At 36.9% G+C, this 20,491-nt stretch overlaps 1 protein-coding gene across 3 annotated transcripts in view; it reads left to right on the plus strand.

Annotated features, from left to right (window-relative positions):
• SNX13 (sorting nexin 13) overlaps positions 1 to 20,491 on the plus strand; it is a 57,577-nt gene that overhangs the window by 27,636 nt on the left and 9,450 nt on the right. For 2 of the 3 annotated variants that reach the window (XM_049799089.1, XM_049799091.1), the window contains 9 exons: positions 1,476 to 1,580; positions 3,395 to 3,527; positions 4,262 to 4,299; positions 10,643 to 10,712; positions 13,458 to 13,597; positions 16,344 to 16,451; positions 17,312 to 17,422; positions 18,739 to 18,900; positions 20,133 to 20,204. In XM_049799089.1, the coding sequence (XP_049655046.1) occupies positions 1,476 to 1,580; positions 3,395 to 3,527; positions 4,262 to 4,299; positions 10,643 to 10,712; positions 13,458 to 13,597; positions 16,344 to 16,451; positions 17,312 to 17,422; positions 18,739 to 18,900; positions 20,133 to 20,204 (939 nt within the window). The remainder of the gene's footprint in view (positions 1 to 1,475; positions 1,581 to 3,394; positions 3,528 to 4,261; positions 4,300 to 10,642; positions 10,713 to 13,457; positions 13,598 to 16,343; positions 16,452 to 17,311; positions 17,423 to 18,738; positions 18,901 to 20,132; positions 20,205 to 20,491) is intronic. The other variant, XM_049799090.1, reaches the window with a different exon arrangement.

Below are 20,491 nucleotides of genomic sequence, written 5' to 3' on the forward strand. Positions count from 1 at the left end.
CTATTACTTGTGTATCTTCTCTTCCCTTATGTCAAGCACTAAGAAAATGCCTTCCTTCCCGCCCTCCCCCCCATTTAAAAAGGTTCATACTGGCACTGGCTGTCGAATGCACTTAATGTGTTCCTTAGAAGCTGACTTTCCAGAATAGAGGAAAACTAGAGAAAATGTGAAGACAGAATAAGAAATTCTGTCCCTTTGTGTATGCTGTCCTTTCCCTTCCTTTTACCCTGCCCTCTCCCCCTTAAGAAGAAATGTTAAAAAAAAAAAAAAAAAAATGCAACCCAATATTTGTACAAACTTAGATTAAGATTGGGTTTTCAGATGAGATAACTTCCTGTGCCTCTCTACAAATGTCTGTATAAACTGCTCACATATCACTGTTGGGTATCTTTCCATAGGCTAAGCTTGAATGCTTCCAGTAGTCTGGTAATAGTGGAGTCTTCTGTGAAAGAAAACACTTGTCAACTTGTGTTAACAAAGCATCTTTGTTCTGAATTTGTGTATGCATAAAAATGACCTCTCAACTCACTCAAAAGCTTCCCTCAACAAATTATCCCTCAAATACCTTGTAATGCTTCTCTTTCTGCATCATTTTTTTCACTTTGGTTTTTCACGTCGATAGTCTATCGACACAGTGATCTGTACAGAGCTTGCTCTGATGGGGTTTTCACCCCAATATTCTGTCGACATGGTGGAGTGTACAGAGCTTGCTCGGATGGGTTTGAGCTGACTGTATGCTCACCAGTTTGAAGTCAGAAGCCACCTAACACCAGAGCTATTCCAAAGCTGGTTAACTCAGCCTCTCAGCTATGCTATCAAGTGAGCTATGTTGGATCTGGTTCAGTGCTGGCTCCCTGTCTCTGTTACAGAAAATGGGGAAAGTGTGTGAACTTGGGCCCATCTAAAAGAATGCTTAATGGGTAGTGGTTTGAAGTATGTCATATCAAGGGATGACTGGGAATCTGATGGCTGATACAGTTCGTATGCTGGTAGCTGTAACAGAGTCTGCATAAAAAGCTACCATGATTATAGCTACTGGTAATCTCTCCAGAAACTGTCAGAGTTGACAAACTGTTAGCCTTTTCCTCAGATGCTTCAGGACTTCGTCCATTTACTTTCTTACTGGCTTTTTCTTAATTTCTGAATCTAGATCTTTCTATTCATAAATAAATAAAATCTATTTTTAAAAGTGAGTAAATCAGTGTAGATATCGCTTCAAAATAACGTGCATAAGTTGGTTTTGAGGTGATTCTTAGTATTCAATCCTGAAACTTCTGAGTTTTAATACAAACTGAACTTAATTTTGGGAGGAGCAAGGGGTCCGACTTGTGTGTTCTAGACAGTTCTAGAGATATACTCATTAAGAAGAAATTTAGTTTACTTGGAGAATTGCAGAATTGTATTGGATTTTATTTGTGAAAATAGAAGCTTTCTTATTTTTATGCTGCAAAAGTTGATTTAGATCTTTATGACAGGCATCTCCAAGAGTTAATATTGATGACAACTTAGTAGCAAAACTGGCAGAAACACTGAACCATGAGGATCCAACACCTGAAATCTTTGATGACATTCAGAGAAAGGTATACTCTATTCATCCTGTATTTCATATAGACTGTTAATGCTATGGAGTATAAAATGTCACTACAGCCATTGAAAAAGGAGGAAGGAACTCAAGTATTGGAAAACAAAAACCTGCTTTACCATTTTCCTATTCTATAAAAATCATCCTCTCAATTGCCAACTTTTGCTTAGCTGTATATAGCCCATGGTTTTCAAAGCAATAGATGGAAAGATAGGTGTCCTGTATGAAATTAATTATGAAGCAGAATTTAGAATTATGGGATTATTATTTGTGTTTATGCACCAGTTTAAGAAAAGTGCCTGTGTAGAATAAATAACTGGTACAATTTTGGTCCAGTTTTAACTCTCTCTTTCAAAGGTGGATGTAAGCATGTTACAATATTAAATTCTATATCTCTTTCCAGAAGTTAATTTGACTGTTCTGTTTCTGCAAGCCTGCACAGTGTAGCACTCACAAGCAGCAAGTACTGAAGATGAAACAGTCTTTTTACTACCTGCATACATAGACTTTATCACTCAAGTCTTATATAAGTGAATGATTAATATCCTGGTAGTAAATTGTATCCCAGTCTGAGAGGTTTTTATTTTAGGTCATTAACTGAATGTTCTGATTCATGCTAAAAATTAGTGTTATGAGCTGTAGAACTTAAAATGACTTTATTGTACTTGAGGCCCACATTTAAGACTAATGAAAACACCTTGTGAAATCTGTATTGCCCCAAGTAGGTTACAAGGGCCTTGTGTGTGATTTCTGCAGAAGAGCATAGATTTCTCATGTGTTACAAAAGAAATTGACTTCCTCAGACTTGCATGAAATTTTTTTCCATTCTTACCAGGTGGTGATAGCACTTGTACAAAGCGTTCCATAGGAAAAAAATAAATCATTATTAAAATATTTTAGAGTTGACATAAATATCCAAACATGATGAATTAATTCCCACTACATGTAGTTAGTTACATGTGTGTATATGTATATATACTGTCACTGTATAGGCTATATAGATAACTTTTTGAGGCGGTGTGGTTAAACCTTTGTGAGATAGGGTTATACTGTATTGGCTGAATTGGAAACTTTCAGGAAAGTAGTATGCAGTGTCTTCCCTCCCTCCCTTTCCTTCTTCTCACCTCTCCCCTTAGATTTTTGATCCTAGATCATTTTAGATTGGATATTAGGAAAAATTTCTCTACTGAAAGGGTTGCCAGGCATTGGAACAGGCTGCCCAGGGAAGTGGTGGTGTCACCATCCCTGGAGGTATTCAAAAAACGTGTAGATGTGGCACTTCAGGACATGGCTTAGTTTCAGGACATGGTTTAGTTTAGTGGTCATGGTGGTGTTGGGTTGATGGCTGGACTCAATGATCTTAAAGGTCTTTTCTCACCTAAACGATTTGATTCTGTGATTCTAAGTGTTTGCAGGTCTACATTTACAGTTTATCAACAAAGAAGGACTTTGAGAGATAAGCTGTTGTGAAATGGGTAAAGACCAAATGTGTATATAGTGCAATTGGAAGGGTAAAGGGGAGAGGAAGGAAACATTTACAGTTAACTTGCTACTTCCCTTCCTATACATGCATGTCTCGCTAGTTAAAAAAGTATTTTCTGAGACTGTGTTGTACTTCTAGCACAATTAGTTCTCATAACCTTTCTGTTAAAAGTAAGCCTGAATTGAAATTCCACAAACTCTCATTAGGGTTTTAAAGGAAACCCAGAAATGCACAGATACCTGTTGGTCAAGTAGAATTTATGAAAGCTTGTCTGATTAATTAAAAAATGTAGTAAGTATTTCTAAGGTTGACATTTTTATTTCAATAAGGTATATGAATTGATGCTGCGAGATGAAAGATTCTACCCTTCGTTCAAACAGAATGTGTTGTATGTGCGTATGTTAGCTGAGCTTGATATGCTGAAGGATCCTAGTTTCAGAGGATCAGATGATGGTGAAGGAGGTGAGCTTTATATCTGAGGGGCATTTCATGGGACCATTCTTTTTTCTGCTCTAAAATGAAAATAAGAAAATTATCCACAGTGTTTTTGATAAAACAAAAAGTCCTGTACTATCTTTGATCTTTAAATTAATGTTTCCTCCTTGTGCTTTTTTTGTAAATTGTTTTGGGAGTCAAATAGCTTTTTTCTGTAGTAACTTTATTTAATCCCATGTACGTTTTTTGTCAAGTCTTGGTTACAAGAGTGTCGCTAAAATAAGTGTGGAACTCCATTCTCATTTTTTATTCAAAATATTTGAGGTACTTCATGTCGGGTTTTAATATGTAACTATATTCTTCATCTGGAAATAGAAATTGAAAGTACATAGGAGGTGGTTTTTAAAACAATTAAAATCATTCTTGTTAACTGAAGTACAAATCTAATGGAAATTGTTTAACTATTAAACTGACTCCTTAATGAAGCAATTTCATGTGGTGATATAAGCTTAAAAATATTTTTTTCTGGAGTATTTATTTCATATCTCTAGCTGTAAAAACTTACTTACATTTTCTGTTAGGTGTCTTTATTGGAAACTTGAAGTAGTTATATATTGGACACAACGTTCTGCCCAATGCAACGTTTGTCCATTATTTTCCATAATGGTTTGTTTTTGCATTTTTATTTCTTGTGTGTGGCCCTACACTGGAGAAAATTCTCTAACCTTTTTTTTTCCTTTCCCCTTCCTCACTGCCCCCAGAATCTTTTAATGGGTCTCCTACTGGCAGTATAAATCTGGTAAGTGCTTGGATTTTTTTTTCCATTATTATTATTTTTTATCCCCAACAGTAGGGAAAGTGTTATAAAGTAGTTTAAATTATGTATGTTAGAGGTTTTAGTTCACTGCAGTTTAATTTCTGAAGAAGTTCTTGAATCAAATTGAAATACACATAAGGTATCAATTAATGAGAACACTGTCCCTTTTGTACTTTCCCCTGTGTTTAATGAAATCTTGCATTGTTTCTCACAGAAACAGTAATAATCTATAGTTAATTTATGCAAAGCATACTTTCTTATCCCTGTTTTTTTTTTTTTAATAGACATAAATTTGGAGTTAGGTAATAATAGGTGAAAACAAATCCTTTGAAACTGAAATCTCAACGGATTAAATTCAAATAGACTGTAAATGAGGCATTTTAATTAGATTTTTATAGGTTGATTTTTTTTTTAATATTTTTTTGAGTTAGGACTTGATTTGGAACCATAAAAGTATCTGGAGCTTATTCAAAATATGGATCTTTGTTTTCTAATCTGACCAATTTCAAGTTCAATTTTTTTTTAAAGCAATTCTTGACTGGGTCAGTTTGTCAGAACCTTTTCCTTGTTACATGAATGTACTTAAATACTTGAAATATACTTCTGCATGTACTAGTGGCTTCGTACGTATGAAGAGAACTGTAGACTTCTACCAGACTTTTTCCAAATAATCTGTCCCACATAGATCTTACTAGTTTTGAAATGTTTTAAACAAAAAATTAAATCACAGTTATTTAAAAAGAAAAAAATCGTAAAAATTTTGATGTATTTCTTCCCTCTTACTTGTTTCTTCAGACTATATGTAGCTGAGCCACAAGATATGCAAGGTTCAATTGTGCGTATGAGAGTATTTTTCCAAATCTTTTACTTTTAGAAAGTTTTGCAATCTGCATGCAAGTTCCTGGCTTATGTGATTCATAGGTCCTTCTAATTCATTCTTTGAAGATGCTGTAGCTCCTTAGGAGTTCCAGTGCATTGGTTAGATCATGCTTGCACACAGAGGAATCGAGTTTATTTTGTAGAGGAATACATTTAACATAAGTGTAAATATGTTTGTATGGGGGTTGTTTGTTTGTGGGTTTTGGTTTTGTGGTGGGGTGGGGTTTTTTGAAGCTGGAATTTTTTGCCTATTGTTTTCCTCTTGTTTACATTTTGAAATACAGAGAAAAGGGGATGTTGTCAGCTGATAATAATTTACACAAAATCCTGCTAGATGCAGAAGGAGAGCTTAATTAGCCATATTTTTATAGATTTTTACATACATTTGTGTTACTGTCACAAGAGATTCTTTTTAATTGATGAATCTCTTAAAAAAGATCTTTCAAATTTCTCAAGTACTTTTTCTAAGAATGTTCTGACATATCAAAGTTGTATCTTATAGACAGGGATTTGCCATTGCTGTGGCTCATCTCGCTAGTCATTATCTGCTGCTTAGTTTCATGTGGCCTTTCCAAACTAAGCTAGAAAATTTTAAAGCCTTTATCAAGTACTGTTGCAATACAAATAGATATTTGCATGGGACAATTCAAAGTCTTGATTTTTGTTGTTGTGAAAAGTATATTTGCAGAATATTACATTTAATATTTTTATAAAGAGCAAAGAACATTCTAGCAGAAATGCGTAATAAATCTCTGTTTATGCAGAACTATGCTTTCTGTAGTCCATATTGTTCAGGGTTTTCAGTGCTTTTACAGGTGTTTGAATACTGGTAGATTAGTTTTTCCTGGCTGAATTCCATGTCAAGAGTAAATTTCTGTACACATAGTTTAGCTCCCATGTGTTAGTCAGTTACTTGAAGAAAAATAGACCTTGAAAGATTACTTCAAAGGTCAGGGAATTTCTGTACTTTTAGCTAATGACAATGCATTAAATAAGATTGGGTTGTGGTGTGATACTTTTGCTTTTTAATTAACTTGTGTTCCTGTGAATATATGTAATGTCAAAGGTATTAGGTCATATTAAATACAAACTGTCTGTTGTGTTATCTGTTCAAGTTTCAACCATTTCATTTACTTATATTAATTGTTGCTGTATAGTGCCTTGCCACAGCAGTTGAGTATTTCCTAAAGTTTCCATTATAAAATACATCATCTGCAGTTTATACTTTCACTGGAAGAATGTATTTTAGGATTATTTGGAAGAGAGGCTCAAAACTGTTTTGAGGAAAAGTGATTTTACAAAAATATCTTAATTCTGCCTTTTAATTTGACATAGTAGTCTACTATATTAAAACAGTAGGCCATATTTTGGGGGTATAAAACTGAACTGTTAGGGTGGCAATAAAGGGAGACAGGAAAATGAAAAATAATGATGCCTTTTAAAAAATTTAACAGTAGCTTAACATTAGTGTTTCATAGCAAACAAAGTATTAGAGCAGTTGACTATTACTTTTTTCTTTAATAACATCCCTTCCATCTTACTGATAATCAAATCCTAGAGCTCTCAGAATATCAAGCACTTATCCAAGCTTCCACAAATTCCTGCCATTCATCAGTCTCAGGTGATATTCTGCTCTTAAATTTGGACACTACAGTACAGAACACACCTTACAGGATTATTGCTGTCCAAGGGTGACTTGCTTAGGAATGGACTAAGTCAGAGAAAGTCAGCCCTATATCCAACAATGACCAAAAGCAAGTGTCTCATGAAAATTATGGGAACAGTCCACTTAATGGTGATACTTCACCAGAATACTCTCTAGCATCCAGTAACTTACAGACTTGGGAATTCTTGAGGTAAAAATTATGTCTGCTCTTAAAATATTTTTTGCATTAATTCATCTGTTCTACCATTGAGCAGACACAAACTTTCAGTACTATAGTGTACAGTGGCAAAACAGATTTCCCAAATGGACTCATCTTCTACCTCTTTTCAGTCTGGGACTTTTGTACTGTAGGTCTCCAAGCTGTATCAAAATCTTTAGGAGACTCCTTACTGCAATACATGATAAAGCATAGTTAGTGTGATAAGACTTTAACAATGCCATTTATTCATTATCTAGACTTCATAACAGAAGTGTTATTCCCCTCGCCTTCCATGGTGGCTGTTTAGGCAGAGACTGATTGAGGTGGTTGAAGCAGGGTAGAGCCATTCTCTTCAGAGAGCTTGAGGAGTGGTGTAACACGTAGGGATATCGTGGAGATGATAGATTCAGATGAAGAGTGGGCAAGAGCAGAGTCTTTAAATCACTTACGTTTTCAAGTCCAACCTTTTGATTGTTATCACATAAGAATGGCTTATGTTTAAGGAAACAGAGGAGTTTAGAAATTTGGTTGATGTGTATTGAGGTTTTAGTTTGACACAGGCATGGCACTGCTACCCAGTAGGTCCCATTCTGGGTAACTTTTTGTGGAAACTCACTATTAAACTGGCTTGGTTAAATTATGAAAGATAGCTGACTGCTGCATATTCATTCTGAATGTGTATCTTTGAAGAACTTTAGAATTTTGAGGTAAAATATATACAGTGGCTGGGATCCCAGTGCCTATGAAATCTACTTAAGTACTTGAATCTTTTTTTTTTTAACCTGGTAATTTAAGATTAGGATCACGTGTAGTGGCCCATCCTCTATTTCTTTCAGTTGTGTATCCAACTTTTCCACCCAGAAATCTTGCTGAGCCTTATTATGTTAAGTCTTTAGTGGTCAGATCTATTGTATCATAAATAATAGAGAAGCTTCTCTAAAAGACCCATTAGGCTGCTTTTAATCCCAATAATTACTGAATAGTGGAGACGGGGTGTTAGCCAGCTGAGGATATACCTGTTCATTTTATATGAGGGTAGACATTTCTGAGAAAAGCGTTTACTGGTTTTTTACATCCAGCAGAGAAATTATTCAGCTTTTACTGCACTGTAGCTTTTGTGTGGTGCTTTAAATCAGTTGAAGGAAAACAGGATGGTACAAATGTGTATTGGCTTTTTGTGGCAAGGTTTTGGTAGCAGGGGGGGCTACAGGGGTGGCTTCTGTAAGAAGCTGCTGGAAGCTTCCTTTGTGTTCGAGAAAGCCCTACCAGCCGGCTCTGAGACGGACCTGCCACCGGCCAAGGCCGAGCCAATCAGCGATAGTGGTAACGCCTCTGTGATAACATTTTTAAGAAGGAAAAAAAGTTGGGACAGACAGAAACGGCAGCTGGAGAGAGGAGTGAGAAGATGTAAGAGAAACAACCCTGCAGACACCAAGGTCAGTGAAGAAAGAGGGGGATGAGATGCTTCAGGTGCCGGAGCAGAGATTCCCCTGCAGCCTGTGGTGAAGACCATGGTGAGGCAGGTTGTCCCCCTGCAGTCCATGGAGGTCCATGGTGGAGCAGATATCCACCTGCAGCCCATGGAGAACCCCACGCTGGAGCAGGTGGGTTCCCGAAGGAGGCTGTGACCCCGTGGGAACTCTGCGCTGGAGCAGGCTCCTGGCAGGACCTGCGGATCTGTGGAGAGAGGAGCCCACGGAGCAGGTTTTCTGGCAGGACTTGTGACCCCATGGGGGACCCATGCTGGAGCAGTGTGCTCCTGAAGGACTGCATGCCGTGGAAAGGAACCATGCTGGAGCAGTTCGTGAAGAACTGCACCCCGTGGGAAGGACCCAGTTTGGAGAAGTTCATGGAGGACCGTCTCCCGTGGGAGGGACCCCACGCTGGAGCAGGGGAAGAGTGTGATGAATCCTGCCCCTGAGGAGGATGAAGCAGCAGAAAAAAACGTGTGATGATCTGACCGTAAACCCCATTCCCCATCCCCCTGTGCTGCTGGGGGGGTTGGTAGGGAATCCGGGAGTGAAGTTGTGCCTGGGAAGAAGGAGGGGGTGGAGGGAAGGTGTTCTGAGATTTGGTTTTATTTCTCATTACCCTACTCTGGTTGATTGGTAATAAATTGAGTTAATTTTCCCCAAGCTGAGTCTGTTTTGCCTGTGACGGTAATTGGTGAGTGATCTCTCCTGTCCTTATCTTGACCCACAAGCTCTTTGTTATATTTTCTCTCCTCTGTCCCATTGAGGAGGGGGAGTGATAGAACAGCTTTGCTGGGCACCTGGTGTCTAGCCAGGGTCAACCCACCACAGCACCCTCAGTAAATTTGCAGACGACACCAAGCTGAGCAGGAGTGTTGATCTGCTTGAGGGTAGGAAGGCTCTACAGAGGGATCTGGACAGGCTGGATCGATGGGCCGAGGCCAATTGTGTGAAGTTCAACAAGGCCGAGTGCCGGGTCCTGCTCTTGGGTCACAACAACCCCATGCAACATTATAGGCTTGGGGAAGAGTGGCTGGAAAGCTGTCTGGTGGAAAAGGGCCTGGGGGTGTTGGTCGGCAGCTGGCTGAATATGAGCCAGCAGTGTGCTCAGGTGGCCAAGAAGGCTGTACCCGAAATAGTGTGGCCAGCAGGACTCGGGAAGTGATTGTCCTGCTGTACTTGGCACTGGTGAGGCTGCACCTCGAATCCTGTGTTCAGTTTTGGGTCCCTCACTACAAGAAAGACATTGAGGTGCTAGAGCGTGTCCAAAGAAGAGCAAGGAAGCTGGTGAAGGGTTTAGAGAACAAGTCCTATGAGGAGCAGCTGAGGGAACTGGGGTTGTTTAGTCTGGAGAAAAGGAGCCTGAGGGGACACCTTATTGCTCTCTACAACTACCTGAAAGGAGGTTGTAGTGAGGCGGGTGTTGGTCTCTTTCCCCAAGTAACAAGTAATAGGACAAGAGGAAATGGTCTCAAGTTGTGTCAGGGGAGGTTTATGTTGGATATTGGGAAAAATTTCTTCGCTAAAGGGGTTATCAAGCATTGGAACAGGCTGCCCAGGGAAGTGGTTGAGTCACCATCCCTGGAGGTATTTAAAAGACATGTGAATGTGGTGCTTAGGGACATGGTTTAGTGGCAGACTTGGCAGTGTTAGGTTAATGGTTGGACTTGATGATCTTAAGGGTCTTTTCCAACCTAAATGATCCTATGAATCTCTGATTCTGCGATTCCACAATTGTTCAAGGGGTTTGTGTTTTGTTTTTTTTTTAATGCTCAGTAAAAGGCTTATTTGTAGCTGTACTTCTATTAGAGTTGAGATATCAAATAAAAGCGGTAAACGTGTTAGTGATCACAATACTATGTAAAACTGGTTGGGGAAATGAAGGGCCGTACACTCTGTGTAAAAGGCTTTAGTAACCAGGTAATACAAACACTTATTTGCATTGTTACAGTGCATTAAGCTATTCTATTAATGAAATGAACTGAGAGTTTGAAAATGAAATGGATTAATCGAAAAGGATCTCTCAAATGAGATGTCTCCGTGAACTTATTCTCTCTTTTCTGTTTTTTCCTTCTTCCCTCTTCCCCTGACCCCCATCATGCCATGCAGTCCTTAGATGACCTTTCAAACGTCCCTTCTGATGAGACAGTTCAACTCCACGCATACATCTCAGATACTGGTACGTGAATCTGTTATGATGGCTGCTTGCTTGGTTTTCACCATTTATTTTGATTTTTTTCAATATTACAGGACCTTGAAATCCTAATCCTTTCATTTTTTTAACCTCATAAAACATTTGAATTCATACTTCCCATTAAGTCCTTGTAATGGAAATCCTTACAGAATTGGTGCTGTGGGTTGTAGACTATATATTTGTACTTAAAATGTGATTTAATTTTTGTTCTTTATGGTATTATCATTTTCCTATCTCTGGAGAATCATTCATTAAACTTAATATTGAATAGCATTTATTTTAGCAATCATTTAAAGAACAAATTGTAAAAGCTATCTCTTTTTTTCTAGTCACACAGTTTTAATTCTTGACTGTTTACTTCTGTTGCTGTAATATTTTCCCCTATTTTTTATGCTTCCTTATTGAGTTAGCTTAATTTAAGTTAGTGACTTCAGTCTTTTACAGTGGTGTCATTTTTGGTTATCTTTTGAAAAAAAATTGCCTAGTAATAAATCAAAAAATCTTATTATGTGAGAGTAAATAACAGAAACTTCTCAGATATTATTTGCAAATAACTCCAGTTAGATGAGATTGCTCTAATTAAATTATGAATGAATCTTCAGATACCTTTTTGGTAGATTTTACTATGCAACAGACTTCAAAATCTCTGCATTTCTATAGGAGACAAATGAGCTATGAGCACTAATTCAACTACTTGACATTTTAATTAAACTCTTATTACTCCAACCAAGTGTGAGTGTGGTGCAATTCAGGTCTCGTGTATTAAACCCTCAGAGAACAGGAAAAATAATTTAAAAGTTAAGTATCACAATTTTGCTTTTTCATTTAAAATGGCATGTGATACTTTTTTCTGAATTAAATTTAGAAGTTTCATTATTTTGACCTAAGAAAAAAGGTAGTCATAGAACCACACAAATCATGTTAAATTTATTACCTTGATGGCAATGTGTATTAATAAGTATCAGCTTGACTCTGTGAAGCCATAATACTCCAGTTGAACCAGGGGATATGTACAAGTTCATATTGTAAGATAGGACTAAACTGGATGTCTCCTTCCTCTTCACTTCATGTTTGAACAAGAAATACAAGTTCTTGCTTTCTGAATACTTCAGGCAGTGGGTGCATCTTGCATCTGTGTGCAGGCTCCTTTCCTCTACTGATTAATACCCTTTATGGTGTTTGGGGGGGTGTATACAAGATCTTCTCCCTAATCTTTGAGGGTTCACCTTGTCTTGTCTAGGAAAATAAATGCTGAGAGGCTATGACATAAGGGGCAATGGGGACAACTTCTTTCTTTTTCTGCCACTACTGTCCTGAAGTGGTACTCCTAAAGGTGCAACTTAGCAGCGCCGCTGAGATGTGGTATGGTGGCTGCACAGCAGAGTGGACAACCTGAGTTTAGAGGACAGGGCTTGCTCGGTATCCGTGGAGCCAGGGTTTGCCTACTCCATTATCTGCACAGTCTTCTGACAGCATCATGACTGTCCACTATTTTCTCTTGGGGTTCAGCACTCAACATTCTTCTTCTAGAGGGTAGCTGGCAAAGAAAAGATGCTCAAAGGATGCCAAAAGTTAGATGGCAAAGAAAAGATGCTCCGTACCCACTGTGCACCTTGCTAGTGAGTAATTCTTACATTGTCATCATCTGCCCCTATCGTAGAGGTGCTCCCTGGCTGCTTAGATCTTGGCATTATCCTTGAAAGAAGTCAAGGCTGGTAGCACAACAGAAGTTGGAGCTCATGATATGTCAGGAAAAGTGTATTTTATGGAGTGTGGGTGCAGAACTTGATTAAAAAGTGTTTTCATCAACCACACTGGAAAATTGTGGTTACTGGGTATTGGTTCAATACTTACAGATACTACATGTTACCAGTTTAAACAGTGTGCAGTGTAAACTATTGGTTCTAGGTTATTCTGTAGATTAAATGGAAGTTTTTGAAACAAACTGTGTACTGGGAGGAGTTCTGTGATGGAGGAATGTCCAAGAGAACTTTAAACATTCAGTGGAGAACAAAAAGATGTTTGCTTGTATTCAACTGTCTGTGTTCTTTCCATTTATAAATTGACTTCTCCATAAAATGCGTGTGTGTTTACACACATGCAGAATACATTGTATGTATGTACACACACATACAGAATACGTACATATGTGCGTGTATAGTTTCTGTTCACTTAAATAGTGTGGGGAGTATTTTTTATCTTATAGTTAGTAACAAACAGCTGATGTTAATAACAAAACCGAATGCTTACAGCTTGCTAGCACTATCTTCTGTATTTACAGATTTTTTTTGATGGAAAAACTTTTACAATATGATTAGAGTACTTTGGAAACTGGAATTTCTTCTGGTGTCACAGTTGTCTTTCACCCATACCTTGAGTTCTTTAGGTTAAAATTATTTTTTTAAAAGATCTGTTCACTATTCTCTAAAGTTGAAACCTTTTCTATTCTTTTTTTTGTTTGTTTTGCATGTCAGTGAAACTTGTCTAATTTTAAGGCTGCTTAATCTCTTAACTTTACATAGTAAGTTTCTGGAGGGTATCACCCAGTGTTTTGGATACAGGGATGGCTTGCTCTTTTGCTTGCGTGTCCATTTTTGTCTCAAGTCTGTCATTCCAGACATTTCTTCGCTTCACGTTTGTGTCCTTTCGTCTTCCTTTCTGTTTGTTCCTCTTTTATTTTTGTTTTTAAACTACTAGTCTATGCTGACTATGACCCATATGCTGTGGCAGGAGTGTGTAATGACCATGGCAAGACATACGCACTGTATGCTATCACAGTCCATCGGCGAAGTCCAAACAGCGAAGAGACATGGAAGACATATCGACGCTATAGTGACTTCCATGACTTTCACATGAGGATCACTGAGCAGGTAATTGCTCTCCTAAAAGTCTTTTAAGGTTTCTTTGAAAGATGCTTTTTCTGTGTGATGGTATGGCATGAGTAGTGGCTTTCTCAAAGTGACTTAAGATGTGGAGTTACAGCACTATGTTATTTTCTATTAAAGCGTACTTTTTTACTTTTTATATCATACACTATTTGTACTGAGCAGTTTACAGGTGCGTGTTTATATAGTTTATTATCTGATGGCTATAATTGCTTTAACAAAAGGAAATGGAAAGCTTGCCCCTCCCTCCCCCTTGCTTAATTTTACTTTGAAATGTCTGTATGGAAGTGCTGTTGGTCTCAAACAGTAGCATATTTCATTTGTTATATTTGTCACAGATTAAGAAATAAACACTGAGTTTGGGAAATAGGTATTTAAGTTTTAAGTGAAATGTTAAGGATTGGTGAGGTCTCAGAGGGGACAGCTGTTGGCAGTTCAGTATACTGCTAGACAATCTGCCTTTTATTGCTGTACTTCTATTCTCAGACTCCTTAACTCTCCTAAAATGAAAGAAGAAAACCATAGAGACTTGTAATTCACCAGCTGGTACAAAGTAGAACCTGCTGACATAAAAAAGTGTTGAAAATGCAGTGCTTTTAAAAGAGGAGGGTGAAATACTTTTAAACCAAGCCTTTGGAGAAGTCAGATTTGACTGCATAACCTTTGAACTAGTCAGAAGTGTTGGATTACATCCCTTTACTCTGTTAATAATAGAGAGGCATAGAGAACAAATTCTGTGCAGGTAGGTTAGCATTGTAAAGTCACAACAGTGGTAAAAATGGAAAAGACTTTATTAAAAAAGCAAGCCTGTTAAATATTTGTCTTACTTATAAACAAAGTCTGACTTTTCTTTGTATTTCTGATTATCTTAGTGTGCTGTGAATAAATTTGAAATACCATTTTTTATACTTCTCTTCAAATTGTTGTTTGTTTGGGTTTTTTTGTGGGTTTTTTGTATTTTTTTTAATTAATTCACTGTTTTGAAGAATCCCTCACCTGTTGAAACAGCTATGGGTTCCCTGACCTTATAGTGAGTTAATGTTCTGTCGGTAGGGGGCAGTCATTTAAAACTGACCTACCAGTACATGACTAGAAAAAAATGACAGAAGCAAAAATTTTCAAAATGTGAAAGCTCAGAAATTTTGTGTTGCTAAATCAGAGTTCTTTTGAATTTACAAAAACTGGAAATGTTATTCTCTAACACTAAGATTGCAAAAAGTAAATAAATTCATGTGCTTCATAGCAGCATCTCAGAAACTCCTGACAATTTGTTTTGACAATAAAATAGATATTTCTACTGAGTTTATGGGCACAGGAATGTCACTGCTACACTGAACACCCTTCTTGTGTGCTTGTCTGAGGCATTTTTATTGGCATGTTAAGGGTAAAGGTTAGAAGCTTTTATTTAAAATAAGTAGGAAGGGCAGGGATTATTGATGTTTTTCAGAGAAAATAGGCACTTGATCCAAAGTGGAATTGAAGTTAGTTGTGTATAGTATCTGTATGAGCTTTTTTTCTTAAAGTACTGAATAGACTCACACTAGTTCTAGTCAGTAATATAATAAATATCATTTGAAGTAGATATCTATATTTAAAACAGAGGCTGTTCTTTGCTTGCATTGCTTCTGTTTAGATACAAGTATCCAAATAAAAAATAGACCATGTTCTGTTCAGTTGTTTTCCTGCGTGACCTATTTGCAAAGGAATGGCATTTGTAAAGTTGAAAATAGTTATTCTTTGGTGCTTCCTCAGGCCATAAACGTTATGAGCTTTGTGACCTTACAAACTTTAATGATGTCTTTGCAAAAAGACACCTTGCAGGGGCTGAATGGAATCCTTCTCATTAAATCTGTAATTTTGTGGTCTTCTGTAGAGAGAAAAGGATACAACCTTTTTCCAAGTTGTTTCTTAAAGCCTAGATACTATACCTTTCTCTTTTGTACCACTTTTAGAATATTATTTATTATTTACAGGAAGTTTGGATGTAAGATAATCCTTATTCTTTGAGTTTTATTCTTGTCACTTCTTTATTTTTGTGCATTGTAGCAGATATGTTCAACCTTCTCAAGTGTTAGGGCCTCTTCTTTCCCTGCCACTTCCCTGGAATACCAGTTCCTTCTGTAAAACTGAAACAGCGGAACACATGTCAACCAGTGCTAATCACTGTCATTACCTGGAGAAAAGGCACAAGTGATAGCATATCAAGCGTGGTATGATAACCTGTGTGTAAACTGGGTGCTGCCTTCCACTCTAGGCATAAAAACTTAATCATTTCCTTAGTAGGTTTGATGAGGAAAGGAAAGGGAAGATGTTTTGGAAAGATTTGCAAGTTCTCTTGATGTAGTCTCATAACTGTACTAACTTCTGCACAAATAATAATGATAAATCTTGAGCCTAAACCTTTTTGAGCAGGTGTGATGACAGGAATAATTTGCACACTATCATGCTCTGTATTTCAAAAGTGAGTATCGCATGTGTGTTCAGAAATTAAATTTTGCCCTTGACAGCTTCCAGAGATTTTCATGTCTTTGTTCTTGACAGCCTACCTTTCATTTTGGCTTCTCCAAGGAATCTTGAGTTCTGGGCTTGATGCAGAAGTTATTTGTTAGGTGTTACATGGTAGCTAAGAATAGGTGAATATAATGACCCCTGTAATTTCTGAGCTTATATGGTGATTTGAAACTCTTTTGAAAACAGACTACCCCAAAAAAATCTTCTCTTTTTTTTCTAGTTTGAAAACCTTGCAAATATACTGAAACTTCCTGGCAAAAAGACATTTAACAATATGGACAGAGAATTTTTGGAAAAGAGGAAAAAAGATTTAAATGCATATTTGCAGGTAAGCTGTTATGGGTTTTTTTGGTTGTGTTCTAGGTAGGAATTTTTTTCTGAGGTAGAAAATTTGCTGTGTTGTAGGTGGTATACAGTCCTAAATAGTATACCATAAGTACTTCATATTATCGAATAAGTTTGCCTTTTCTTTGCTGTTTCAGTTTATTCTCAGCCGGTTCTGTCCCAACTCCTCTGAGCTGGTGAGGTTCCAGCTGTGTTGGTTTTGAGCTCTATGCCACTTAACTTTTTCCCATTACATTCATGTTTGTGGTTACTTTCTCTTGTGCTGTTGCATAAGGATTGGCATGGCACCTGCTCTGGCAGTGTGGCACAACCACATAGCTTCTCCATTCAGATAAGGCCTGTATCAGCCCAACTAAAGGAATTCAGTTGTCCTACTTCATAGAGACTTTCTGGTCATTTAGCACTAAAATATGTTGACCAACTCAATGAACGTGTTAACAACAAATAATGAAGATTAATAAAACATGAAATTTGATTGTTCTGTTTAGAGTGCTAATATTTTTTCTTTTGTGAGATATGTGCCCCATTTTTAATAGCAATATTTCTTTCAGTCACAGCTTTTATTTTTTTCTTTGGAGTTTTAGAAGCAGTTTGAGTGGTCATAAAGGTGTGTATTTTTCTGTGAGATGCTATAATTAACATACTAGTTAATATTATGGGAATTACCAGGAAGCATGTTGTTTCCATCTTGAGAGTAGAGTAATGTTGGAATAAAATTTAGAGAATGAACGAGAAAATACATTGCAAGATGTAGTGTCTTTGTGCATGGTAAACTTTCACTAAACTGAATGATATGGCCTTTTTCATTATTAAAAAGCACCTTTTAAAAATTATTTTACTCAGCTCTTATTAAATCCTGAAATGATGAAGGCTTCTCCGGCTTTAGCCCACTATGTGTATGACTTTCTGGAGAATAAAGCCTACAGCAAAGGGAAGGGAGATTTTGCACGGAAGGTAAGAATGTTTTGCACTGTCAAGGGAACTTCAGAGCATTCATTAGTGCAGTGATTGCATTAAACAGATATGTTGAACTGATATTAAACAGCTATATAGCACTTTCAAAACAACTTGCAAGTGAGTTGCTTTAATAGTTTGTGAGTGGCGAAGTATCTGAGGACATGTGGAACCAAAAATTTACAGGTTTTATAACAGGTAAATTTATTTGTATGACAAGGAAATAAAATTTTCAGATAGGACACAGTGTATTGCACCAAGACTACTTTGAAAGTGTGTTCACTTTGCAAGTTACTTTGTAAGACATCTGTGATTTTTTTTATTTTGTAGTTTCATTCCTTCCGATTTCTTTTTTCAGTTCTTTACTCTGTATTTGCTGCTGTTACCATGCTCTCCACTCTTCAGCCCAAAAAATGAAATGCATTTCCCTTCAAAAGCAGCTGTTATGTATTTAGCCGTTGTAACCATTCAGAGTCATTGGTGAAATTTGGAGCTCTGAGCTGTGCATCCCTTTTTTTTTTTTAAGCCACCAGACTCTCTTCAGACAAGTGATTCTTTGTTCAGTTGACCAGTTTGTATGGACATCTGCTTTGCAAATAGAGCTATTTCTAAACTTTTAGTGATTTTGATATAAAAAGCATCTGCAACTGTATTGTCACTTCAAGTTGTTGTTCTGCCTATATTCCTTAAATATTTAACAGTGAAACAGTTAAATATTTATCAAGGTTTATGTAATTACTAAGATTTGATTTCTAGCTTATCAGGTTCTTCATAAACTTAACTTTTTAAGGGCATCACATTAGTACTTGTGCCTCTGTTTGGACTGAATTTAGAGTGTATACTGAAAGAAAAATTGTATCAGTTTCTATGGAACTACTTTTTGGTTTTAATTATACTTGCCATGATATTAAGTCATATTACTCCAGTACTGTTCAAGAGGCATGTTTCAAAGAGAAAGAGTTGAAAGCAGAAGTGAAACATCTGGAAGTAGGAAGCTTGGAAGGGAGAAATGGCATTGAATGGAGAAGAAAAGGAAAATAAATACAAGCTAAGAAAAGCTGAAGGATGGGAAATGGAAATGATTTAGGAAAAAGATGTGTTGAAAGTTGTAAATAGTTACAGTAGGGCTGTAAGGAACAAGAAATATAAATGAAGATGAAGATAAAACTTTATTCTGCATTTGGTAATGAAGTTAAGCAATTTGAGTTGTTCTTTATATTATTGTTCTCTGGAACAGTGTGATACTTCTCATAGTGTGTTAATATACTGGTGTCCTCATAGATTATACAATTCTGGTTAAACATCTTCCCCTTCAGATGGACACATTTGTAAACCCACTGCGTAACTCTATGAGAAATGTATCAAATGCAGTCAAGTCTCTCCCTGACAGCCTGGCAGAGGGAATGACTAAAATGTCAGACAACATGGGTAAAATGTCAGAGAGATTGGGACAAGACATAAAGCAATCATTTTTCAAGGTAAGAAAATATTTGGTAGATAATACATACTAGAGAATTCATAGGAGATTAGCTATTGACTCACTTAAACTTACATTGTATTCTATAATGAAGAGTCAAGTCATTGGACAGGAAAGCAATCTGTTTATACCTATACCCTTTTAATAAGGTGCAGCAGCCATTATACTACAAATATGGAGTTCTCTTTGCTATTAAGTAACAAATTTTAAGATGGCATCTACAGACTGTTAGAGTGATCCTTCTTCACTTAATTCAGTGCAGCCACATGAGAAGAGTGAGAGTCACTGATTTTTTTTTTTACCACCCATTCTTATAAAGCTAGATTGCTGCATCTGCTGCTTTCATTAGAAAAAACAAACCCCCATACATTCTGAAACTTAGAATAAGGAGATAGCTTCTTTTTTGCTTATTCCTTGCTGAATTCTGTTTTAAATTAAATTTTCTTTCTGTCTTTCCCGCCATCTTTTCTCATCTCTTTATTCCTAAAATGTGATACCTTAGAGGTGGGCAATGGTAGCTGCGACATGCTCTCTAGAGGTCCTATGAAAGCAGTAATCTTCCTAACATGTCCATCTTAACTTCTTTTCCCTTGCTGTCCTTTTTCTGTGTGTAGCTGTAAGGTCTGTGATCAGGGGTTGTTCCATTTTGTGTTAACCAGAACAGTTTTATGTGGTAGATGTAGAACAGCAACCAAGATGAGTTAACCCTTAAACCATGAAAAGGGAATAATAAATCTGTGGTGTGGGGTGGGTTTTTTGTGGGTTTTTTGTTTGGTTATTTTTTTCATTACTTGTGAGATAAAATATTTGGCTCTGGACTTTCTCATTGCTGGTAACTTCCCTGGTGCGTGACTAACAATATATCTGCAGTTACATTCACTGAGAAGTCCATGACTAGGCAGGACTTAAGATCAAGAGGAAATACCAGAAGAAATATCAGTCCCCTATGAATTTCTAGGTGTTTTTCAGTTGAAATATTAGTCATTTGAGAAAATACATGTGGATTGTCTTAAAGGTGTTGATAACTTTGATAGCTATAGGAGAATACCTACAGGCTTGATTTGTTGGAAGATGAAAGGACTACTGTGTATTTATCTGCAGTAGTATGCAACTGACTTTTGACCAAATGTTTGGTTTTCATTTTCATAACCAAATTGATTATGAAAATTGATCTGACTTACTGGTATTCTAAAGCATTTTTTACTTCATAAACATTACCTTTTTTTATTGTAGGTGCCTCCTTTGATCCAGAAAACCTATTCAGATCCTGACCATTGCCGTGTTGCAGCACCAATTGATGACAATGTGAGTCTGACTTTTGTCCTTTCACAGTTTACTCCTCTAAAACCAAATTAATCAGTTACTTATTTTAAAGTATGTGTTTATTGTTTTCAGATACTATACCAGGCACTTGCAAACAGTTCTTTAATTTTAAAAAAGAAACTTATATGCTTCCTTCAAAAATTAACATTTTTGTTAGTACAAAAATGGTTAGCACAACAGTGGAGTAACTTACTGTGTACATACTGCTGCATCTGTGTTCTGAGGGTGTGGGTTTGGGGTTGGTTTTTTCCGTGACCTCCCTCCAATTT

Source organism: Accipiter gentilis, chromosome 4 (genome assembly GCF_929443795.1).
Source record: "Accipiter gentilis chromosome 4, bAccGen1.1, whole genome shotgun sequence".
In the NCBI taxonomy this organism is placed as follows: domain Eukaryota; kingdom Metazoa; phylum Chordata; class Aves; order Accipitriformes; family Accipitridae; genus Astur; species Astur gentilis.